The sequence below is a fragment of the Pongo abelii genome, chromosome 3, assembly GCF_028885655.2.
Source record: "Pongo abelii isolate AG06213 chromosome 3, NHGRI_mPonAbe1-v2.0_pri, whole genome shotgun sequence".
NCBI lineage: Eukaryota > Metazoa > Chordata > Mammalia > Primates > Hominidae > Pongo > Pongo abelii.
Genome location: NC_071988.2, coordinates 169,655,808 through 169,677,381, shown reverse-complemented (window position 1 = coordinate 169,677,381; position 21,574 = coordinate 169,655,808). Strand labels below are relative to the sequence as shown.

Sequence of the window (21,574 nt, the reverse complement as noted above, 5' to 3'; positions counted from 1 at the left end):
GAAACAACAATAACAACATCACACCCACCAAGCTTAGAACAGAAATATCTTCGTCCATATATGGTATGGTATTAGCTGCTGTGTTTTGTTTTTGAATCTTAAAACGCAGGTAATTATTTCTTCCTGCATTTGTTCTTAATGTCATTATAGAGTATTATTGTTTCTTTGTGCTCATATGACTTCTTGTGCTGAAATGATACAAGTTTCAAAGGAAACTATTCAAGTAGCATTCAATAAAGAATGGAGCTTTTTTTTCCCCCAACACTGCACTACAGAAAAAAATATATAAATGTAACAGCATAATCCAAAAAGTTCCAACAAGGATCAAGTTAAATACAATATGAAAACTTTTCTTATAAATCAGACATTACAAAAACTGAAATGAGACTGGGCCAGGCAGTAATCTAATGAGTGAAACAGGCTGGGAGAGAAATGCAATCAGGAGTGGTAGGCAATGAAAACCAGATAGTCCTCGTCTGCTCCAGAGAAGAAGGCAGCCATTACTCAGCGCCAGAACATTTTTGCCTCTTGAGAACACAGGCCCAGTATGTTGGCCATGTCTTCTGATTTCTCTGGAACTGCTGAAAAATCCAATGATTTTTATGGTGGCAACACATTTTTAATTGTAACAACACGAGGAAGCCAAACAAAATGTATAAGTTGAATATGGTAGAAGTCAGCTTTCTAATCTGTTGTAAAATTGCACATGCAAAATTTTTTTTAAAAGTAGAGCTACTACTTAGAACAGCATTGTGGGTCAAAAAAAAGACATACGTTATATAAATGGTAGAAGAGAAGAACTTAAGAACCCCAATTCAAATAACCACATCTTTTGAATACCATTAGAGGCAAAAACTATATAAATTTGTCATTACAAATCACTGGGTTAAAAAAAAAGGAAGAGATAATTCAACCATTGGTGCTGGCATGACTGTCTAACTACTGGGAAGCAGAAAGAGAACCTCATCTCATATCAGAATTAATTCCAGATGGATTGAAAGAGTCGTATGTAAACAATGAAGCCACAGAGAATATTTTCAACAAATCTCAGAAGAAGAATCTTCTAAGCAAAAAAGAAATAGAAGAAGCTATAAGAACTTGTAAATATCAAAAAAAAAATCATAATAATCAAGCAAAGGGCACACAGCAAAGGGGGGAGGATTACAACCAATATGTAAGAACGTAGGAAAACATTCGTAACACAAAATATATTCTTCGTTAAGCAGTTTTTTGCAAAAAACACACAATAATGCTTCCACTGAAAAATGGATAAAGAACACAAAGAATTCATAAAAGTTTAAACATAATTGTGAATTGCCCATTTTTCTATAGGGTACTAGATTATTTTGCTTTAGAAGAGGAAAGAATTTGTAACTAGATGACTTTTTTTGAATTTTCTATATTTTCCAATTGTTTAGGATGAGGAGATGGAAAAGGCTTATTTTCAAACTATAAAATTAAATAATGTTTACTGTTGGACTCGTCTAGAGAAGAACTTAAATATGGCAGGTCCTTGAATAGCATCATTTCATTATAACATTAATAAGGGAAAAATAAAAACCGATTCGTGGCCAGGGCCACTGTCCGTGTGGAGTCTGCACATCCTCCCGTGCCTGTGTGGGTTCTCTCTGGGTATCTACTATTTCCTCCCACATCTCTTAGGTCAGTTCACCAGCATGTCTACGTAGTACTGTGTGAGTGAGTGTGGGATCATGCCCTGTCCAAGACTGGTGACCAACTTGCACTCTGAGCTGCTGGGATGGGCTCCAGCCACCTGCGACCCTGAACAGGAATAAGTGAGTAAATGATTACCTTGTTTTTATTAATCTTTCTTAAATGTATGTATAGCTCACATTTACTTCAATATTTAATATTAAAAGTGTTGTGGTCTTGAGAAGTTTGGTGATGTTGAGGTCAGGAGTTTGAGATCAGCCTGACCAACATGGTGAAACCCCCCATCTCTACTAAAAATACAAAATTAGCCTGGCGTGGTGGCACATGTCTGTAATCCCAGCTACTTGGGAGGCTGAGGCACGAGAATCACTTGAACTTGGGTGGCGGAGATTGTAGTAAGCCGAGATCACGCCATTCTACTCCAGCCTGAGGGACAAGGGCGAAACTCCACTCCGTTTAAAAAAAAAAAAAAAAAAGTTTGTTGATGTTTCTGAGACCAGAAATATGACATAAAAACTTTTGTTTACGTCAATCGGCCCATGGTAAAACTGGCTTCCTTATGTGTTGCTTTGCTTCAATTCAGTTTCCAAGAACCTACTGATAATGTTAAGTGAGGACTCCTCACTCCAGCGGGGAAAAGGCACACCCTCCCTTAACTCCCACGCCAAGTGTCACTCCTGCCTACTTGACACTTCATTTGCCCTGTCCTACCCCAACCCACCCCTTTCCTTTAAGCTCCTCTAGCCTCTCTAAAGAGATGAGAATTCAGCTCCATCCTCACAGGACGGAGCACTTGAGTCCAGACCCAGAAGGGTGCCCGGCAGACACCTGTCAGAGCACAACTGAACGGCCAGCACAGGACTGCAGCAGCACCAACGCTGGCAAAGTGCCACCTCGGTTCCTCAGCGGTGGCTCCAGAGTCATTAATCCAGTGCCTTAGCACTATTTGTCCATAAAGGTCATAAGTCACATGCTATGGCTTGTCACCCCTAAACCCAGAATGCAGAGAATGGACAAAAAGCTGAGCAATTCCTGTTTGGCAAGGTGACGGGGAGCAAGCCATGAATGGGATAATAAAATTACTCTATGGATACCAGGCCCCAAACTAGACACTTCAGGTACATTATCAAATTCACTTAACTCTCACAATAACCTCCTGAGACAAGTGTCGTAAGTCTCATTTTACAGACCAGGAAACTGAGACTTAGAGGCCTTAAGTCACTTGCCCCAAATCACATGGCTAATTAAGGCACCGAAAGAGGATTCAAACCAGGAAGAATTAAGTCTTCCTGAAAGACTTTCTGGTGCTCCAAAGATGAGATGGTGGAGTACATCCCAGGGCACCTATGCTTACCGCTATTACAGCACTTTTCACAATATATTTGTATTGCTTTTTTATTTGACAGTCTCACAAAAAGTTGCTAACTTCCTCAAGGCTGGCCAGTGTTGTAATTCCTAGTTGTATCTCAGGGCCTCTAACACTATGCTGTATGATAGGCATTAGTGTGTTTTATTACTAAATGAAAGAAATGTAATTAAACTAAATCAATATTGTTTCTGCTCTATTAAATATAATGTAATATGAGAAATTATCCAGACAGGTTTATGTTTTACTCATGTTTTGTAGTAATTTACAGAATCTTTGGAAGTCTGTATTTAAAATGTTTTCATTAGGCTGGGCACAGTGGCTCAAGCCTGTAATCCCAGAACTTTGGAAGGCCGAGGCAGAGGGATCACTTGAGCCCAGGAGTTCAAGACCAGCCTGGGCAACATAGAGAGACCCTGTCTCTACAAAAATAATTTTAAAATTAGCCATGCATGGTGGCAGGCACCTGTAGTCCTGGCTGCTCAGATCATCTGACCCAGGAGTTCAAGGCTGCAGCCCAGCCTGGACAACAGAATGAAATCCTGTCTTTTAAAAAAGAAAATTACTAGTCATAGTCTTGGAAAGAAATCTGGAGTAGAGGTCTGGTAATGAGCTTAGGTGATAAGTCATAATTTGTGAAATGAACATCTATTAAGTTTTCTGCCTAAAATTCTTCTTCTATTGGATAAAATTATAATTGGCTCTTCCCAAGATAGCATCTGAATAGATTCTATTCTCAATCCAGTTAGTTGCATCCACTTGACATCTGTGTGCTGCTGCTTGCCCAAACCCACATTTTCAATACTTGGTCAAATGTCCAAAAAAGCAATTTATCCCACATTAACTCTTATGTTCTGGTATTTCTCAGAGTTTTTGCTCAACGTACTTGGCCCCTAAGTTGTTCAGGATCTGTACTGGTTCCTGTAGCTACCCACAAAGTCCTGTGGGACATTTGGCAATAAGTGCCAAGCTCAAGAAGGGTGAAGGAGCTTCAAAAGAAAATAAGAACTCAGCTAGGCCTTGGAGAAACTCTTGATGTGATGCATCAGGGAACAACCTGTGTCCTGTTGTGTCCAGAATTGGTTCCTTCTGGTGGGTTCTTGGTCTCACTGAATTCAAGAATGAAGCCGCAGACCCTCGCGGTGAGTGTTAACAGTTCTTAAAGATGGTGTGTCCGGAGTTTGTCCCTTCAGATGTTCAGATGTGTCCGGAGTTTCTTCCTTCTGGTGGGTTCATGGTCTTGCTGACTTAGGAGTGAATCCGCAGACCTTTGCAGTGTTACAGCTCTGAAAGGTGGCACATACGGAGTTGTCTGTTCCTCCCAGTGGGTTCATGGTTTTGCTGGCTTCAGGAGTGAAGCTGCAGACCTTCACAGTGAGTGTTACAGCTCATAAAGGTAGTGTGGACCCAAAGAGTGAGCAGCAGCCAGATTTATTGCGAAGAACGAAAGAACAAAGCTTCCACAGCATGGAAGGGGACCGAAGCGTTGCCCCTGCTGGCTTGGATGGCCAGCTTTTAGTCCCTTATTTGGCCCCGCCCACGTCCTGCTGATTGGTTCATTTTACATAGCGCTGATTAATCCATTTTACAGAGTGCTGATTGGTCCATTTTTAGAGTACTGATTGGTCCATTTACAAACCTTTAGCTAGACAAAGAGCGCTGATTGGTGCATTTTTACAGAGTGCTGATTGGTGCATTTACAAACCTTTAGCTAGACACAGAGTGCTGGTTGGTGTGTTTTTACAGAGTGCTGATTGGTGCATTTACAAACCTTTGGCTAGATGCAGAGCGCTGATTGGTGTGTTTACAATCCTTTAGCTAGACAGAAAAGTTCTCCAAGTCCCCACCCGACCCAGAAGCCCAGCCAGCTTCATCTCTCACTGTGATGGCAAAAGGGCTTTTTGAACAAAAGCTAGAACCTAGCAAGCACATAAGAAAATGCAGCAGAACCTATAAAACGGAGGGATACGTCCAAACCAAACAGATAGGGCTCAAGGAGAGCATATCCAAATATAAGCAAAACAGTAGACAATACCTGGGGGCTTTTCAAAATCCAATTTACAAAAACCACCTAGCCACTTAGAATACGTTTAAACCACAGTGAAGCATGGAACTGGGCTTCTGGAAACCGGAGAAGATAAAAGCACAGGGAACTGAAAGAGCTTCAGGCAAGGGCTACAACATTACCAGATGGGAAACAGGAGACAGGGAAAGATCAAAATGCTGACCCCCATATCTAAAAATTCTGATGTGGTCAACTTTTAAAGACCTTTTTCTTAAATCCCCATGTGAAAACTGTTTTATGCTGTTTACAAAAAGCTCTTTAACCTAAGAGAGTAAAGTCTTTTTGAAGTATCCCATGTAAGCAGATTTAATCAGAGCAACAAGACTGTGTGCTTGCCAAAATATGACTGAATGTTTAGGCAGCACAGATGTGGAAAGTAATTCAAATTCCCAAACTTAAACCCTTTCCTGTTTCTTCTAGAATTATCAGTTGGATAGGCTATTTATTAGATACTTTATGTATTAAGGCAGGGTAGGGGCTGGTAGAGAATTTAAAAAAAAAAAAAAAAAGCACAGTCTTTTAAAGATTTAACAACCTAATGGAAAGGACAGATTTTTACATAGTTTACATATCATTACAGAACACAGACAACCACCTTTCTCTACTGTTTATTATAGTATACAAAACTACGAGGAAAAAGGGCTTCTCCCTATGACCTACAATGACAGGCTCTTGACAGGTGACATCCATAGGTACAACAGTCAACACACATACTGTACTGAGCAAGACTGCACATAACATAAACTCTTTATAAACTTGAAGCCAGAAGAACAGGGAGGGATACAGAAATAGGACTTCAGGAAAGAATTTGGTCATTAAATAGCTCAAAGCACAGAATAAACTATTGTAACCATTTCTCCTTTTAAAAGGATTACTTATTGTGCAAGTTGCTTTGCAGGATATACTCTGAACAAATGTTAACATCAGATGCTGGAAAGTTTAGGGGGGAAAATGAGTCAATAGAAGATTCAAGGTCAGACATTTCTAAATTCCAGTAGACTACATGGCAAGTAAAAGTAAATATATTCACTCACACTCAATTTTCATTTCCATAATATAACCTTCACACATATAGCACCATCCAATTCAAATGAGAAAAATAAGAAATGGATGTTGTTTACATGGAATACCTGCCAATGAAATGTTAAAAGAGAATGAACCAAAATGCAACAAGCTTTAAAAGAGCTTAAAGAGACACAATCAAAACAAAATCATAAAACTATAAAACAGTAGTCAGATCCCCCAAGTCCTTCATTTTACAGATAAGAAACTAAAGCCAATTACTTAGTCAAGGTAGCAGAAGTGAAAGCTGACCTCCAATCTCCTGCTGCAAAGCCAGAAGGGACAACCCAGCTGCCTGCAGCACGGCAAACAATCCAAGGAAGGAGCCTGGGGTGGTGCCCCCAATGATCTCCCACTGTTCACAGGGTCTGAGCCTCAATTCGTAGCCCTTCATTAAAAACTGTAATACGGTGTGCCAAAAAGAAATGTCTAATATTTTCACAAGTCACTTAAATGAGAATTCATTCCATAAACAGCAATTACAGAGCTGGAACTCCTTGGGTTCATCTGTGTGGTTAAGCTAATGAGGCCACAGTGTTTATTTCCACCAAGGGATTTTAGTCATTTCTTTTAGGAAGAGAAAAAAAAACCTCACATCCCCAGCCATGTGGGGGGAAAAAATACAAATATAAAAACTCCCTTCCCTACCTAAAATTGATGTTAATTCCCCTCTCCTTGGGCCAAGCCAAAAATGGTCAACAGCATGCAAACGTTACTTTTTCTTTCTCAAGTACATACACAAAATTCAGGAAAGACTGGTGGAAATTATTTCTCTGGGGTAATTTCAAAGCTCAGATTGCACATTTTAAATAAGTTGCTAAATATATCTCAGGCTCCTTGTGGCAAAACCACTGCATTATTCCTGGAAATCACGGTTAAATCCCAGATACTTAAGTACAGAGTCTGTGGTTCACTCACCTTTGAATCCCCAGCACAATACTATACAACACACAATATAATGCACAATACCATAACAATACTGGCACATAATAGAGGCTCAATAAATTTTTGTTAAATTGAAGGAAATTACATCCCAGTAACTTAATAGTCTCTTCCTAGTTTCAATGGCATCACAGTGTGGCAGCGTCTATAATCTTAAACCCTACTGGAATGCTACACTCCTCCATAAAACTGAGGTGCGCGCAGAAATAACTACACTCCCCCCAGTGATAAGCTCCTTCTATTCAGAGCAAATGTGTTGTTTGGTTACAGGTATTTTTAAAACTCTATATGGAAAGGTGTAGCCCAAGAAGATTACTAGAGGTTTTACTACCTTGTCCAGGTGTTTTTGTTTTGTTTTCAATTCCATATCCCCCAAAGGGGGAAAAGCAAATTTCAAACATAAAACAACAGATGGTTTCCTCCGACATCTCCTTCAAAGCTGCCAAATGTGAATAAAGTGTACCATGAAGCAGCAGAGGCATCTATGTTTTCTGTTTATGAGTGTATTCAAATTAGACACAAACCTTTACAGCTCCAAGTTGCTCTTTTCTGAATTTTTCCAAGGGTTTAATCAGGGTTTCAGTTACACTTAATGCCTAGAGAACAAGAGTGATAACAAAAGAGCACAGCATTAGGTTTCCAAAAAGGAAAAAATTAGTATTTCATTTCCCTCTTCCACCCCACCCAGAAAGAAAATGAACGTATTTAACGGCTTTATCTCACTCTGCCAATGCAACAATTAAATCACTTCTCAACTTATTAAAGCACTAGAACTCCATAAATATTTTCAGGGAAGAGGAGGTGGGCAGATTGCCAGTGAAATGTACAACACAGCCCCAACTCTCTTCCATGAAACAGCAAGAGGGCTGTCTGTAAACAACAAAGGGGTCTATCACATTCATTAACAGAACACTTCTGTTTGAGATTGTTTTTTTCCTTCCCCCTCCTTAGAAATTTAAAATTCAATTACATTCCTTTATTGATAATCAGACTACATTATGTAAAGAACTAGGACTGTAGCTACTTGTTCAAATACAACCAGTCTGCCCTTCATTACGGAAACCTCCTAAGGATTTAAGGTATATTAGCAAAGTAGAGTCACTGGAGGCTCAGGAAAAAGTCAAATGCTTGGGCGTGCTAGCAAACATGACATCAGGGAAGCTCACATGAGAGAAGCCACACACACAAACTCCAACCACAACCACATTTATTTCTTATGTTGGCTGGTTTGGGGATTTTCATGTTAAGCCACAAAATGCTGAAAATGCAAATAAAAGAAAATATTCATTGAAAGAAAACATACTTAGTAACAATATAGTGGTGAGAGTAGTGGCTTCTCACCCTCTGTTTCCAGGAGACCAGAAATATCCAAAATAGAAAAGAAAATCTCAAAACACTATTTAAGAATGTGCCATTCCTCTTTTTAGAAAGGTGATCAAAAATCCAAGCTTAACATTACAGAAAAAATAAGTGATTTGGAATAGAAAAAGATTCTTAATGTAACCAAAGGCTCCTCAGCAGTGTTTCATTATGTGAGGGTTTCTCCCAAAGAGACCTTCATACTCTAAGGTAGGGAATGCTCAAAATAAGCGACTATGCCCACATTCAAGATGCTCAGTTTCAACTTTCTACCCCAGGCTGACCCCTGGATTCCCTTCACTCCCACCTGGATAATTTGCTGCTTGGGTGTAAAATAGCTGGGGCAACAAAGCTCTAAAAGAAAGAATTAAGAGCAACAACTAGTCAGGGAAAAGGGATCATCTTTCAAAATATCGTTTTATCCTCTCTACATTTTAGACCATGTGACCTACAGCAATGGCAAACCAAAGAGTCCTACAAAGCACCACCAGCCAGGAATCCTGACTCCCCAAATAATACGGAATGTCCCACATTCCATTTGAGAGTACAGATACAAGAAGTGCTAGCATACATTTTCACAGTGCATGAATTTACACACAGTGTCTCATAGATAACTTAAGGCACTCTTACATGAGCACCTGTGTCATTTTTTAAGCTCCCACATCGGGATCTACCCAGCTAGTGTTCCCAAATAAACCTCCATATAATATGTCTTCTGTGAAACTGGTACACTCAAGAAAGAAGTCGGCCCAGAATGAACTGCAGGGATCACAGAAGCTAACAACTGCTCAAGTTCACAGAAGATAGGAATAGGGATTCCAAGTCACGTAAGTCTGGGCCCACCAAGCATAACCACCATGCAACATGGCAATAAAAGTACCAAAGAGGTGCTTCTCCAAAGTTGCCATCTTAATAAACTTTAAATATTTACCTATTTTACGAGATAAATAGCTCTTGAGCATGCAATGCCAGGTGATGGGGATACAGCTATGAACAAAACAAGCACAGTCCCCTGCCTTCGTGGAAATTACTGTTTAGTAGAGAAGATGGAAACCAGATATATGAACACCTAAGGAGATATATAAGCGCACATTCTAGTAATTCCTTCCAATGAAGAAAAGCAGGAGTACAGTGAGGAATGCATTAGAGGAGGTCTAAGGAGAAATGTGTGCAAAGAGAGCTTCTTCAAAGTAGTGACATTTAAGCTAAAACCTAAAAGGTGATAAGGAATCCGTGGTGCAAAGGGCAAGGGAAATTGTTTCCTGCCGAGATCAGCAGAGGCAAAGGATGAAGGTGAGGAGTTTGAGCATTACAGGGAATGTCAAAAGACCAGAATGGCTGAAGCGTAAGGAGCAATGAAGTGAGCCCGTAATGCTGAGTGATGGCAGGGGATCAGAGCGTGCCGGGCCTTGTAGGTTCCGGGAAAGGTGAGCATTTTACTAGGGGTACAATGGAAAGCCACAGGAGGGTTTTGAAGCAGTGAACTGACAGAATGATAATTAGAGCTTTTCAAGATTACTCTGGCTGCTGAAGGAGAGATGAGAGGTATAGAAAACTGGAAGACAGACTCGTTAGGCTTCTAGAGTGGTATACGAAGAGATGGTGGTGGTTCAAATGAAGGCAACTAACAACAGAAGTAAAGAGAAGTAGACAGATTTGAGAGATATTTGCAGGTGGAGTCAAAGTAATGAGAGATTGACTGAATGGAAAAGGTGAAGATTTCCAGGATCCCTCCCAGATTTCTGGCATGAACAAATGAAGAGATAACAATTCTATTTATTGCCAGGCACAGAGAGACAAGCATCACATGCTCTCACTTATTTGTGGGATGCAAAAATCAAAACAATTGAACTCATGGAGATAGAGAATAGAAGGATGGTTACCAGAAGCTGGGAAGTATAGTAGGGGGGAGGTAGGGATGGTTAATGGGTGCAAAAAAATAGTTTGAAAGAATGAATGATACCTAGTATTTGATAGCACAACAGAGTGACCATACTCAAAATAATTTAATTGTACATCTTAAAATAACTAAAAGAGTATAATTAGATTGTAACACAAAGGATAAATGCTTGAGGGGATGGATACCCTATTTTCCATGATGTGACTATTATACATTGCACGCCTCTATCAAAATATCTAATATACCCCATAAATATATACACCTATTATGTACTCACAAATCCTAAAAATAAAAATAAATTTAAAAATAAAAAATAAAGGACACTATTTACTGCAACAGGGAAAATCTTGAGGGAAAGCAGCTGGGAGCACACACTAAGGGCTCATGTTAAATCCAAGATGCTGAGAAATGCCCAAGATCTTAGTAAAACAGGCTGTCAGAGACACAGGTCTACAGCCTAGAAGAGATGCCTAGGTCAGAGATACCAATTTTGTCCTCATCAGCAAGTAGATGGCATTTGAAGTCATGCAAGTAGAGAGGTAGGACGGTAGAAAAATGGAAATGTCTCAGACCAAGTACTTAGATCAGGAAACGAAAGAACAGAGGGAAACGATGGCAATGAGACTGGAGAAAGCTACCAAGGTATTGGATAAAAGAAGAAAGGGGTTCAGGCCGGGTGCTGTGGCTCACGCCTGTAATCACTTTGGGAGGCCGAGGCGGGTGGATCACCTGAGGTCAGGAGTTCAAGACCAGCCTCACCAACATGGAGAAACCCTGTCTCTACTAAAAGTACAAAATTACCCGGGCAGTGCCTGTAATCCCAGCTACTTGGGAGGCTGAGGTAGGAGAATCGCTTGAACCCAGGAGGCAGAGGTTGCAGTGAGCTGAGATCGTGCCACTACACTCCAGCCTGGGCAACACAGCAAAACTCCATCTCAAAGAAAAAGAAAAAGAAAGAGGAAAAAAAATAAGGAGTTCAGCTGCGTGGGCTGCAGAGACGTTTTAAAGAAAGAATGAGAGCTCAGCAATATCCATGGCAAGGTGGCAGAAAGGGCCGGGCTGGAGTTGATTTATGACTGACAGGTGAGACCATGTGGGGAACAACCCTTCCTCAAAGAATGACTAGGTGGGGCAGTACAGAGAGGATGACTGCTAAAAGAGAACATGCCATAAAGTGAAGGCATGTATTCTTTTAAGACAGCTGGTATTTAAGAGATGAGAGCATGTCTAAATGCCCATGTGAAGAATCCAGAAAGAATGGTTCAAAGTCTCTGACATGGGAGGAGATGGGATGCTGAGCATGCATGGAGGGTTGGCCTGTTATAGGAGTCAAGATCCTTCCTTCCATGTGATAGAAGCAGAAAAGGGGTGCCAGTACAAATGGGTTTGTGGGCTTCATGACAAAAAGCTGAGAGTTGCTACCAAATGGCTATTTTTTCCATAAAGTACAAAACAAGGTCACTTGCAGAGAGTTTGGACACGAGAAGTTTCATGCCCAACTAACTGAAGAATGAATGAAAGAATCATTACAAATGGGACAACACTTCTTAAAGAAACAAGAAGGCCTTTTGAGATAGGTGAGGAGGAGTTTATGAAGTTATCATCTGCCTTATTGTGGGATTTTCTCCAGCAAGGAAGGGAAAAGGTGGGTGGCTGAGTTCATCTGAGGCGAGTGTTTCTAAGAGATGTGAACGCGTCAGCACAGTATGACGTGGCAGACAAAGTGCTGGCAAGCTGTGCAGAGCTTCTGGGGAGCAGAGGAGGAAGGCACCCTGGGTAAGAGAAGACTTCCTGAAGGAGATTATGCACAGCTCAGCCTGAAACAGAGGGAAGGTGTTCTCCAGGCAAAGGCCTTCCATGTGGAGAGGGGTAAATAGCAATTTCCGGGCATGGAACCCAAGCAGCTCGGTGTCACTAAAGCAAATGAGGAAATCAGAGAGGATCACAAGACAAGGCTAGAGATACGGATGGTCTCCATTAGCCATCAGAATGGGACCCAGGAAATGCTCAGAAAGTAGATGTAGGTTATCAATAATATAGATATATGAAGGCATTTTAAAATAAGAACCCGAAAACTCCATACTCTGGAGTAAAAAGTGTCTTCCACCAAAAGAACTACAAAGATTACACAAGAGCAATTTTAGGTCATTACATTTTTCCTTCATTTGGAGAATTCAACGCAATATCCATCTGAGCCCCAAAGGCTAACACTAGAGTAGAAAAAGAATATAAGGGTTTCATGGCCAGGCATGGTGGCTCACACCCCATAACCTAGCGCTTTTGGAGGCCAAGGCAGGTGGATCACTTGAGGTCAGGAGTTTGAGACCAGCTGGTCAATATGGTGAAACTCCGTTTCTACTAAAAATACAACAAAATTAGCTGGGCATCGTGGCAGGCACCTGTAATCCCAGCTACTCATAAGGCTGAGGCAGAAGAATCGCTCAAACCCAGAAGGCAGTGGTTGCAGTGAGCCAAGATTGCACCACTGCACTCTAGCATGGGTGACAGAGCAAGACTCTATCTTGGGGGTGACGTGGGAGGAAAAATATAAGGGTTTCTGCCTTACTATCTTCAGATCAGTAAGCAAATTTCCAAAAAAGGATAGTAGTAGTTGTGGCAAATAACACTATATCCAACTCATTAATAAAATATTTTTATTAAAAATACTTTTAAGAGCTTAAAATTATGATTTTCCTTCTTTAGCAAAGCCTGATTTTATAACTTCTAAACTGAACCTAAAAATTATACTTAAGAACAAAATAATAAAGGAGCCAATAAATGTTTCAATAAGGCAATGTCAATTGAGCAACAAGAATTTCCTTTTCTCAAAATAGACTGGAAGCTCCATGGAATCTCTCACTTCCTGCTATAATTTCACAGAAATATTATATAATATTTGTTAGTAGTAACTGTTACTGATGTTTTCTAATGCTGAAACATGATCCTTCTTCCCCAGCAACAAATAAATACCAAATCTAGGACTGTCCCTAAAACTTAAAAAGCAATTTACAGTGATGACAGTTTCCCAATGTCAAGGAGATGGCTGAAGTAATAACATTGAGAAGTTTTCAAATACTAACATATTAGAAATTAGATAATAAAACAAGTACAGAATGTGATTTTATAACCACACATACAAATTACATAATCATATTCCTATAAAATACTTGAACCAGCCAAGAAAAGAAGTCGCAAAATGCCTTTGCTAATGAGCCTTGGAAAGGGTTTTGGATAGCTCTGCTTGGAAACAAAAGGCAGCTTCTTGAACATAAAATAATCAGATGCTCTCTCCTCACAGCAGAAGTCAGCCAACTTTTTCCATGAAAGACCAGGTTGTCAATAATTTAGGCTTTGCAGCCATGCAGCCGCAGTTCCAGCTACTCATCTCTGCTGTGGTAGCACAAAAGCAGCCACAGACAGCATATGAATGATGGGTCCAGGTGTGTTCCAACAAAACTTGACTTACAAAAAGAGGAAGCAAGGTAGGTCAGGCCCATGGGTCACTGTTTGCCAAACCCTGCCTGAAAGGATCATCTTGAGTATCATGGCAATAAAATGCTCTACTTACGCTTATCTTGTATTTTTAAAAAATATACATTTACAATATTTGCAGCCAATCAGAAGTTGGGAAGGAAGGTGGAATGCTGGATAAAAGAATCACAGTTCAAGGAGCTCTAGAGCTGAAGAGAGGGACTCAAAAGTAGCGCCGTTAGGATTTGCCTGGGATAAGCAATCTACAGGATGCTGAAAGGCAACTGCTCAGGTGTGCAAGATGTCTCGAGAACAGGTCACATGAATTTCATACTGGGCTCAAATCTCCTAAAATGTTCTGTTAACTGAAAGTTTAACATAAGCCAGTGGAGCCACAAATTGACCCTGTAACATACACAGGTTACATATACCGCCTGAATCCAAACAAGGTAAGCACTCGACTGCATCCCCCGTCAGATCAGAGCTTACCTCAATAGCATGGTTACCACATTTTAAAAGAGCCATTTCCAACTGGGGTAAAGCAGGAATGCAACCAGAATGCTAAAAAGGTTTAGGAGGAAGATATTTAAAAAACTAGATGTTTCATGTGAGTGGGGAGGAAGAGAACATTTAGTGGAAACATGAAAGCTGTCTTTAAATATTTAAATGGGTACTGCATGAGAGAAGAAAAAAAATCATTCTGATTTGCTTAAAGGGAGCAAAGCTAGGTTTGATGGGTAGAAGCTGTAGAGTAGCAGATTTGGGTTTCCTATCATAGGGACTCAAGAGAACTATAATGAAACAGGCTGCCTGGCAAGGTGGTGACCTCCAGGTCCCTCCGCATAACCAAGCAGAGACTAGATGACCCATGACCAGGAATACCCTCTCACACATGCCTGCACTAGGAGAAAGCTGGCCAAGAGGACAGTGGAGGTCCTCATCCATCCCTATCAATCTGGGATTCTAAATGAGCTGGGAGACTCAGAAGTACAAACTACATTCCCATGCTGTAGTTTTGAGAATCATGCTACGACGGCAAACTACAGAATCCATTAGAACTTCACGATTCAAAGTAAAAAGATTATTATATAACAGTGTGGAGGATTAAAATGTTTCCCACAATTACTCAAGTCTGAAATCCTTTTTCATCAGACATTCAGATGTAAGGATCTTAAATGTCTAAAAAGGAAAGGAAAGTTATGTTATCTTAATCTATCCTCCACAGTCCACGCTAGAGCTAAAAAATCTGTTGAGAATAACAACCAACCTGCAGAGAATGAGACTCCACTGTGGGGAGGAACCACTCCAACAACTTTACATTCCCCCACACTGGAAATCAAAGTCTAAGTTCTGATGTCATAAATTCTAAAGACAATAGGACTTAGGGCTATAACCCCATACTCAGTAAAAACACAACAAAGGCATACCTACATCCTATGATATCTTTAGTAACAATTGTCTAAAGTCTCAGTCTAGGTAAAACTGAGTAAGTCAGTATAACTACTAAATCATGCCTTTCTAATTACTCAGTACTAACAAGGATAGCCTGAGTATAGTGAAACAGAAGGAATTTTACATCCATTCCCCAGAACACTCATTATTTTGAGCCTGGATTCCAAGTGTTTTTGACCCCAGAGGAATGCATAATCTGAGAACAAAGGAATATTTCCCCTATTTTCTCCCATGACCTTCCAGATACTTACCATTTCATTAAACTAAAGGGAAAATTCTGTTTTCCAATTCTAATGTCAAGAATAGCAGCAAAGAAACCATTCAGCAAAAACACAGCTCTTATTTTTCCTTGAAACAGAAACTTAAATGGTGCCTAGAAACTTTATATATACAGAGATAGATAGATAGATAGATAGATAGATAGATAGATAGATAAAGATAGATCTAAACATAAAGGAATCTTTTTCCCAAAATGATCTGTTAGAAAAAAAAAGAACTTGCCTCGTGTAAGAGTTCTTAAGAGTCTTCTAAAGTGTGGACTTTCCCATTATTTTGATCAACAACTGTTTGAGGAATCTTAGCCTAAAACAGCCCTAATCACATTTAGTTTCAGATACTTAGAGATTACAAACAGGACTAAGTTACAAAAACAAGGGGAAGCTAAGAAATTTAAGATATTTAGTTACAATTCCAGAGATGACTTCAAAATTTTGTATTCAGTAATTTTATAAAGCTCACTTTAAAAGGAATAAGATCAGTGGTTACATTAAGCAAATCATAGCCTGGGCAACAAGGCATAAACCCCATCTCTATAAAGAATACAAAAAATTAACTAGGCGGGATGGCATGCATCTGTAGTCTCAGCTACCCAGGAGGCTGAGGTGGGAGGCTAGCTTGAGGCCGAGAGGTTGAGGCTGCAGGGAGCAGTGACTATACCACTGCACTCCAACCCAAGCAACAGAGTTAGACCCTGTGAAGAAGAAGAGGAGGAAGAGAAATCATGAAAACATATCCCAGAGTTAAGTTTTTGGTGTGAGTGTGTGTGTGTTTTTTTTTTTTTTTTTTTTTTAAGAGACAAGGGTCTCACACTCTGTCACCCAGGCTTGGAGTGCAATGGTGTGATAACAGATCACTACAGCCTCAAAATCGTGGGCTCAAACAATCCTCCTGCCTCAGCCTCCTGAGTAGCTGGAATTACGGATTCAAGCCACTGTGCCAGGTTCAGGAATAAGTTTTTTAAAGAGACTGTCCAAATGGGCTGCTAACATGTACTTTTGACTTGAGATAAAATTTCCAGTGAAAGCATCAGAAAGATTTTAAAAGATGCTATAGCTCAAAGAACTCAGGCAGATGTGGCCATCAATGCTCTGGAAAGCTGTACTGAAAAATTCAGAATGTATCCATGATGAATATACTAATCTCAAAGGTGCCAAGAGCTGGGACAAATTTTTTATTAAATAAGTGGGGAAAATGTTTCTAAAATATATGCTGATTTTGCCTATTATTTAATTTTAAATATGGACACATATTTAATCAAGTAAATGATGAAGGTAGACATCTGATTATCTAGCAGATGTACATATGCATACCTAAAAGTATACACGCTCAAGTTGTCTAAAAGAATTGTATTATGTTTAATCTTCTGGGAAAATAATGTTGTCTTACAATCAGGCACATATATGAACATCAGTCCTTCTGGGCTGCCCAGCACTTGAAACCCCTTCCTATGTTGGAGGAATTCTCCTTCCCACTGAAGCAAAGTCCACCTCCCACCATAAAAGTCAAAAATGACAGACGCTGGCTTGCAGTAAGGTAATGACACCTAGCTAGGGTTCCACTAATGAGATGCTCCCATCCAAGACTTTGATTCAGAAGCTAGTGCTTTAAAAAAAAAAAAAAACACCAATGACCAGAGATTCTAGCAAGGTGGCAGCAACTAGTCTAATTTCCAGAGGCAGCAGTTCTTCCAACAGCCACAGGGCAGTGGGGCTCTTGGTGCAAACTGTGGTGTCCACATCCAGTAGCAATAGTGGCGTCTGATCTAAGCCCAGCTCTGTGGTACAACCTGGGCATCATTCCTGGTTCCCCACATCTCTTAAAGATACAACAAGACACCGAATACCCTTTAATGAATTTCCTCTATGTTCAAACTAGCTAGTGCTTGCAATTGAGAATCCAGACTAATAACGGATTAGTATTTTTTGGAATTTCAGAACCTTATAAACAATCTTGCCAAAATGCTTTCGCATTCTTTTCTCTATACTCCTAACACAAGAGTTTCCCTAATTAAACCAACTCATTATCAATTAATTACATCACTCTCTCTCCACACACACCCTTTGGTACCTCTTTCTCCATCTATCCAGCCTCCCTGGCCTATACCTTCCCCATCATCCTAGGCTCAAATTTTAATAGAAAGATTAAGATGGCCAATAAAGTTCCCCCACTTCAATACCTGACATAAGAGAAAGAACAAGAGTCAAAAGACTAATGTTGACAAAAAGTAAAAAAGTTTCACAATCGATTTTGCTACAAGAGCCCTCCAGCAGGGAAAAATACCAGGCCAGCGTGTTTTCATTTTGGCTCTGCCCTAACTAGTGCTATTTTTAGATGACAGAAAATAACAATTTCCTTTTGTTACCTGAATATTCTCAACTATAAAGCCAGGAATAATACTTTCTCCCTACTTAAAACAATTTTTTTAAAAAAAGGCACATCATACTTGAAGCAACTGTAACTTCCCAACAAATCCCAGTATGGTATTTTATTTTCAAGCACAGCTCAAGCTAATCTAATTTTCCCTGTAGAGAAAATAATGTAAAAACGAAATTCAATTTTATGATGGTAATAGCTTAAACTCATTAGCCAACTTAGCTTACTTACTAGCTTACTTAGTACCTAGATTTAATGAACCCACGCACAAAGCTCTAACTGGGACATAGGTGCTCAGGTGCCATAAATTAATTCCACAGGGTTCAAACTTGAAAATCAGGAGCCAATTAATAGGAAATGGCTGTTGAATAATGCCTCATTCTTTCAGACCAAAGAGGACTCACATAATAAGCTAGAAACTATGATTTTAAAGTATATATCCCAAATTGACTAGTTCAATTATCACACTTCTGCTTTCATACAGATAATCCAAGAATAAAATGTCCCCAGTAAGAATTTTATCAACTTTCAATCCTGAACTGTGAAAAACTTGAAACCTCGTCCTATTAAAGAGGATTAAGACCGAAATTCTGACAACTTCTGGCCTCTGATTTAATTCCCTGAATATCTGCCTATAACCTGGCTCTCTCTCAAAAAAAAAAAAAAAAAAAAAGTTAGGTCGATGTATCACCAAAGTCTACGATTCTCTTAGTATCTATCTTCTATGAACAAGTATGTTAGGGTGTGTTTGCCTCCCACAAAAGAAAAGCTAGCATCCATTCTGAAGGACATTAACTGAAAAAAGATAGCAGAAATTTTATTCAGATTATTTAAATCAAACATAATCTACCTGTAAAGATTTGTTTTTAAGTACACTTAGGAAAAAATGAGAATCATAAAACAAAAGCTATTGAGTATTTAAGGAATGAGTCTAATAAGGATGTGCAGCAGATGCTGAAACCATCTTCCTTCCCTCTGTGCATAAGGGACAGTAAGAACCTTGCTTTGATATTTTAAACAAAATAAATACTTTGGAAGAATATTATTATGAGAGAAAATAAAAACCCCATAGAAATTAAAGTTTCATGAGGCAATTTTGGATTGTTTTTAGTTTTACATAAGAGAAAATTTTAGTTTCTGAAGTGAATGGTATGACTCAGTGGCACAGCTAGAAATGGAACCTCGTGCATACTAAGGCAATAAACTGTTAAATCAAGAAAATAAAATAGGCCAGGCGCAGTGGCTCATGCCTGTAATCCCAGCACTTTGGGAGGCCAAGGCGGGCAGATCACCTGAGGTCAGGAGTTTGAGACCAGCCTGGCCAACACGGTGAAACCCTGTCTCTACTAAAAATACAAAATTTAGCCCGGCATGGTGGCACATGCCTGTAACCCCAGCTACTCAGGGAGACTGAGGCAGGAAAATCTCTGGAACCTGGGAGGTGGAGGCTGCAGTGAGCCAAGATCCTGCCACTGAACTCCAGCCTGGGCAACAGAGCGAGACTTAAGGGAAAAGGAAAAGAAAAAGAAAAAATGTGAGAGAAGAAAAGAAACATTCAGAAAAGAATGGCTTTAATTAATGACAAAAGCTTTTCTTTCCAGCCCATCTGTGATGCACAGGTTAAGAGAAAAAAGTGGCAGTCAACAGTAAAAAAGGGGAGCTGCAGGGTTGAGAGACTCTTGGGAACTCATTCTCTACCAGGTGGCCACTAGCTAAGCACTCTGGACAAGTTTCCTCATTGTATCCTCAGGTGTGAGAACACGGTAGCTCACAGTAGGCACTCAAAATATTTATAAATGAAGTGGGATTCTCCTATAAATTTAGATAATTTAAAGAACAGCATTTCTACATACAAGCAACATTTTCTGCTTATAGTGATAAAAGCAACCGATGAATGACAATGCTAAGTACCCTGAATCTTCTACTCCAAATGGTTCATTTTTGTTAGTCCAGGTCCAAGACAGGACGAGACACACAAGAAATTTATTAGGGGAAACATCTGTGAGAGAAAATGGGGAGGGAGCCAGGGAAGACTGGAGGGGCCATCAGACAGTGATGCAGGTCTGACCCAGGGGAAGGAGACAGGGAAGGAAAGCCCGGGTGGGTGGGTGTGTATGGGTGTGGGGGTGGGTGTGGGGGTGGGGGTGGGTGGGTGTGTATGGGTGTGGGGGTGGGGGGGGGATGGATGTGTGTGTGTGTGTGTGTGTGTGTGTGTGTGTGAGGCTGCAGTGCCGTTCTGGGGTAAGTCTGACAAGGCTGCCGTTAGAAGGCTTGGGACATTCAAACAAGCTGCAACTTAATCCCCAATCTGGCATTATTGAGAGGTGGGGCCTTAAAAGATGAATGGATTCATCCACTGATGAACTGATGGGTTAATGAATTTTATTAATTTTTTTGAGATGAGGTCTCACTCTATCACCCAGACTCTACAGTGCAGTGGCACAATAATGGCTCTCTGCAGCCTCAACCTCCCAGGCTCAAGCAATCCTCCCACCTCAGCCTCCCAAGTAGCTGGGCCTACAGGTGCATGCCACCACCACACCTGGCTTCCCCCCGCCCCTGCAGAAATGGGGTCTCATTATGTTGCCCAGACTGGTCTTAAACTCCTGGGCTCAAGCAATCCTCGTGCCTCGCCTCCCAAAGTGCTAGGACTACAGGTGTAAGCCACCATTCCCAGCCTAATGAGTTAATGGATTAATGGGTTATCACAGGAGTGGACTGGTGACTTTATAGAAAGAAAAAGGAAGAGAGACCTGAGTCCCCCAACCTTGGACTCCTCAGCCTCCATAACTGTAAGAAACAAATTCCTTTTATTTACCTAGTTTCAGGTATTCTGTTATAAGCAACAGAAAACAGACAAAGATAGGCAGAACGTGGGAGGCATGGCTTTCACACTAACACAATTGTACCACAGAGCAGCTGGGCCTGATAGTCAATGTCACTCCTCTTCCCTCTATCTGAGAGGTGCCCATGGCTGCCACAGCTTCGAGACCATACTTTCCCACTACATTGGCATTTTCTTGAATCTCTAACACAATCTCTACCACCAACTTTATATATATCATTGAATCTAATCACCACCAACTGTAAAACACTCCATTATTTTATATACTACCACAAAAAAATCCTGCTAATCTTGAACTAGCTTAACACTTACCACTTTTATATATATTGAGAAAGCTCTTTGAAAGGTATGTTTTCATCATGTATCCCTCTTGTGCATAAAGAAGTAAGCAAACTATATTTGTTAAGATATTTCTAAAACTTCTTCAGAGTCCAACTCCTCTGAATCACTTTTCATCTCAGTCATCAAAATGTGGTTTTTCAAACAACCCCATCAAAAAGTGGGCAAAGGACATGAATAGACACTTCTCAAAAGAAGACATTTATGCAGCCAAAAAACACATGAAAAAATGCTCACCATCACTGGCCATCAGAGAAATGCAAATCAAAACCACAATGAGATACCATCTCACACCAGTCAGAATGGCAATCATTAAAAAGTCAGGAAACAACAGGTGCTGGAGAGGATGTGGAGAAATAGGAACACTTTTACACTGTTGGTGGGACTGTAAACTAGTTCAACCCTTGTGGAAGTCAGTGTGGCCATTACTCAGGGATCTAGAACTAG

At 40.2% G+C, this 21,574-nt stretch overlaps 1 protein-coding gene across 4 annotated transcripts in view; it reads right to left on the bottom strand.

Moving 5' to 3' along the window:
- Positions 1 to 21,574, bottom strand: part of ARHGAP10 (Rho GTPase activating protein 10) — a 336,765-nt gene that overhangs the window by 215,973 nt on the left and 99,218 nt on the right. For all 4 annotated transcript variants that reach the window (XM_002815196.5, XM_009240367.4, XM_054554568.1 and 1 more), the window contains exon 4: positions 7,634 to 7,705. In XM_002815196.5, the coding sequence (XP_002815242.2) occupies positions 7,634 to 7,705 (72 nt within the window). The remainder of the gene's footprint in view (positions 1 to 7,633; positions 7,706 to 21,574) is intronic.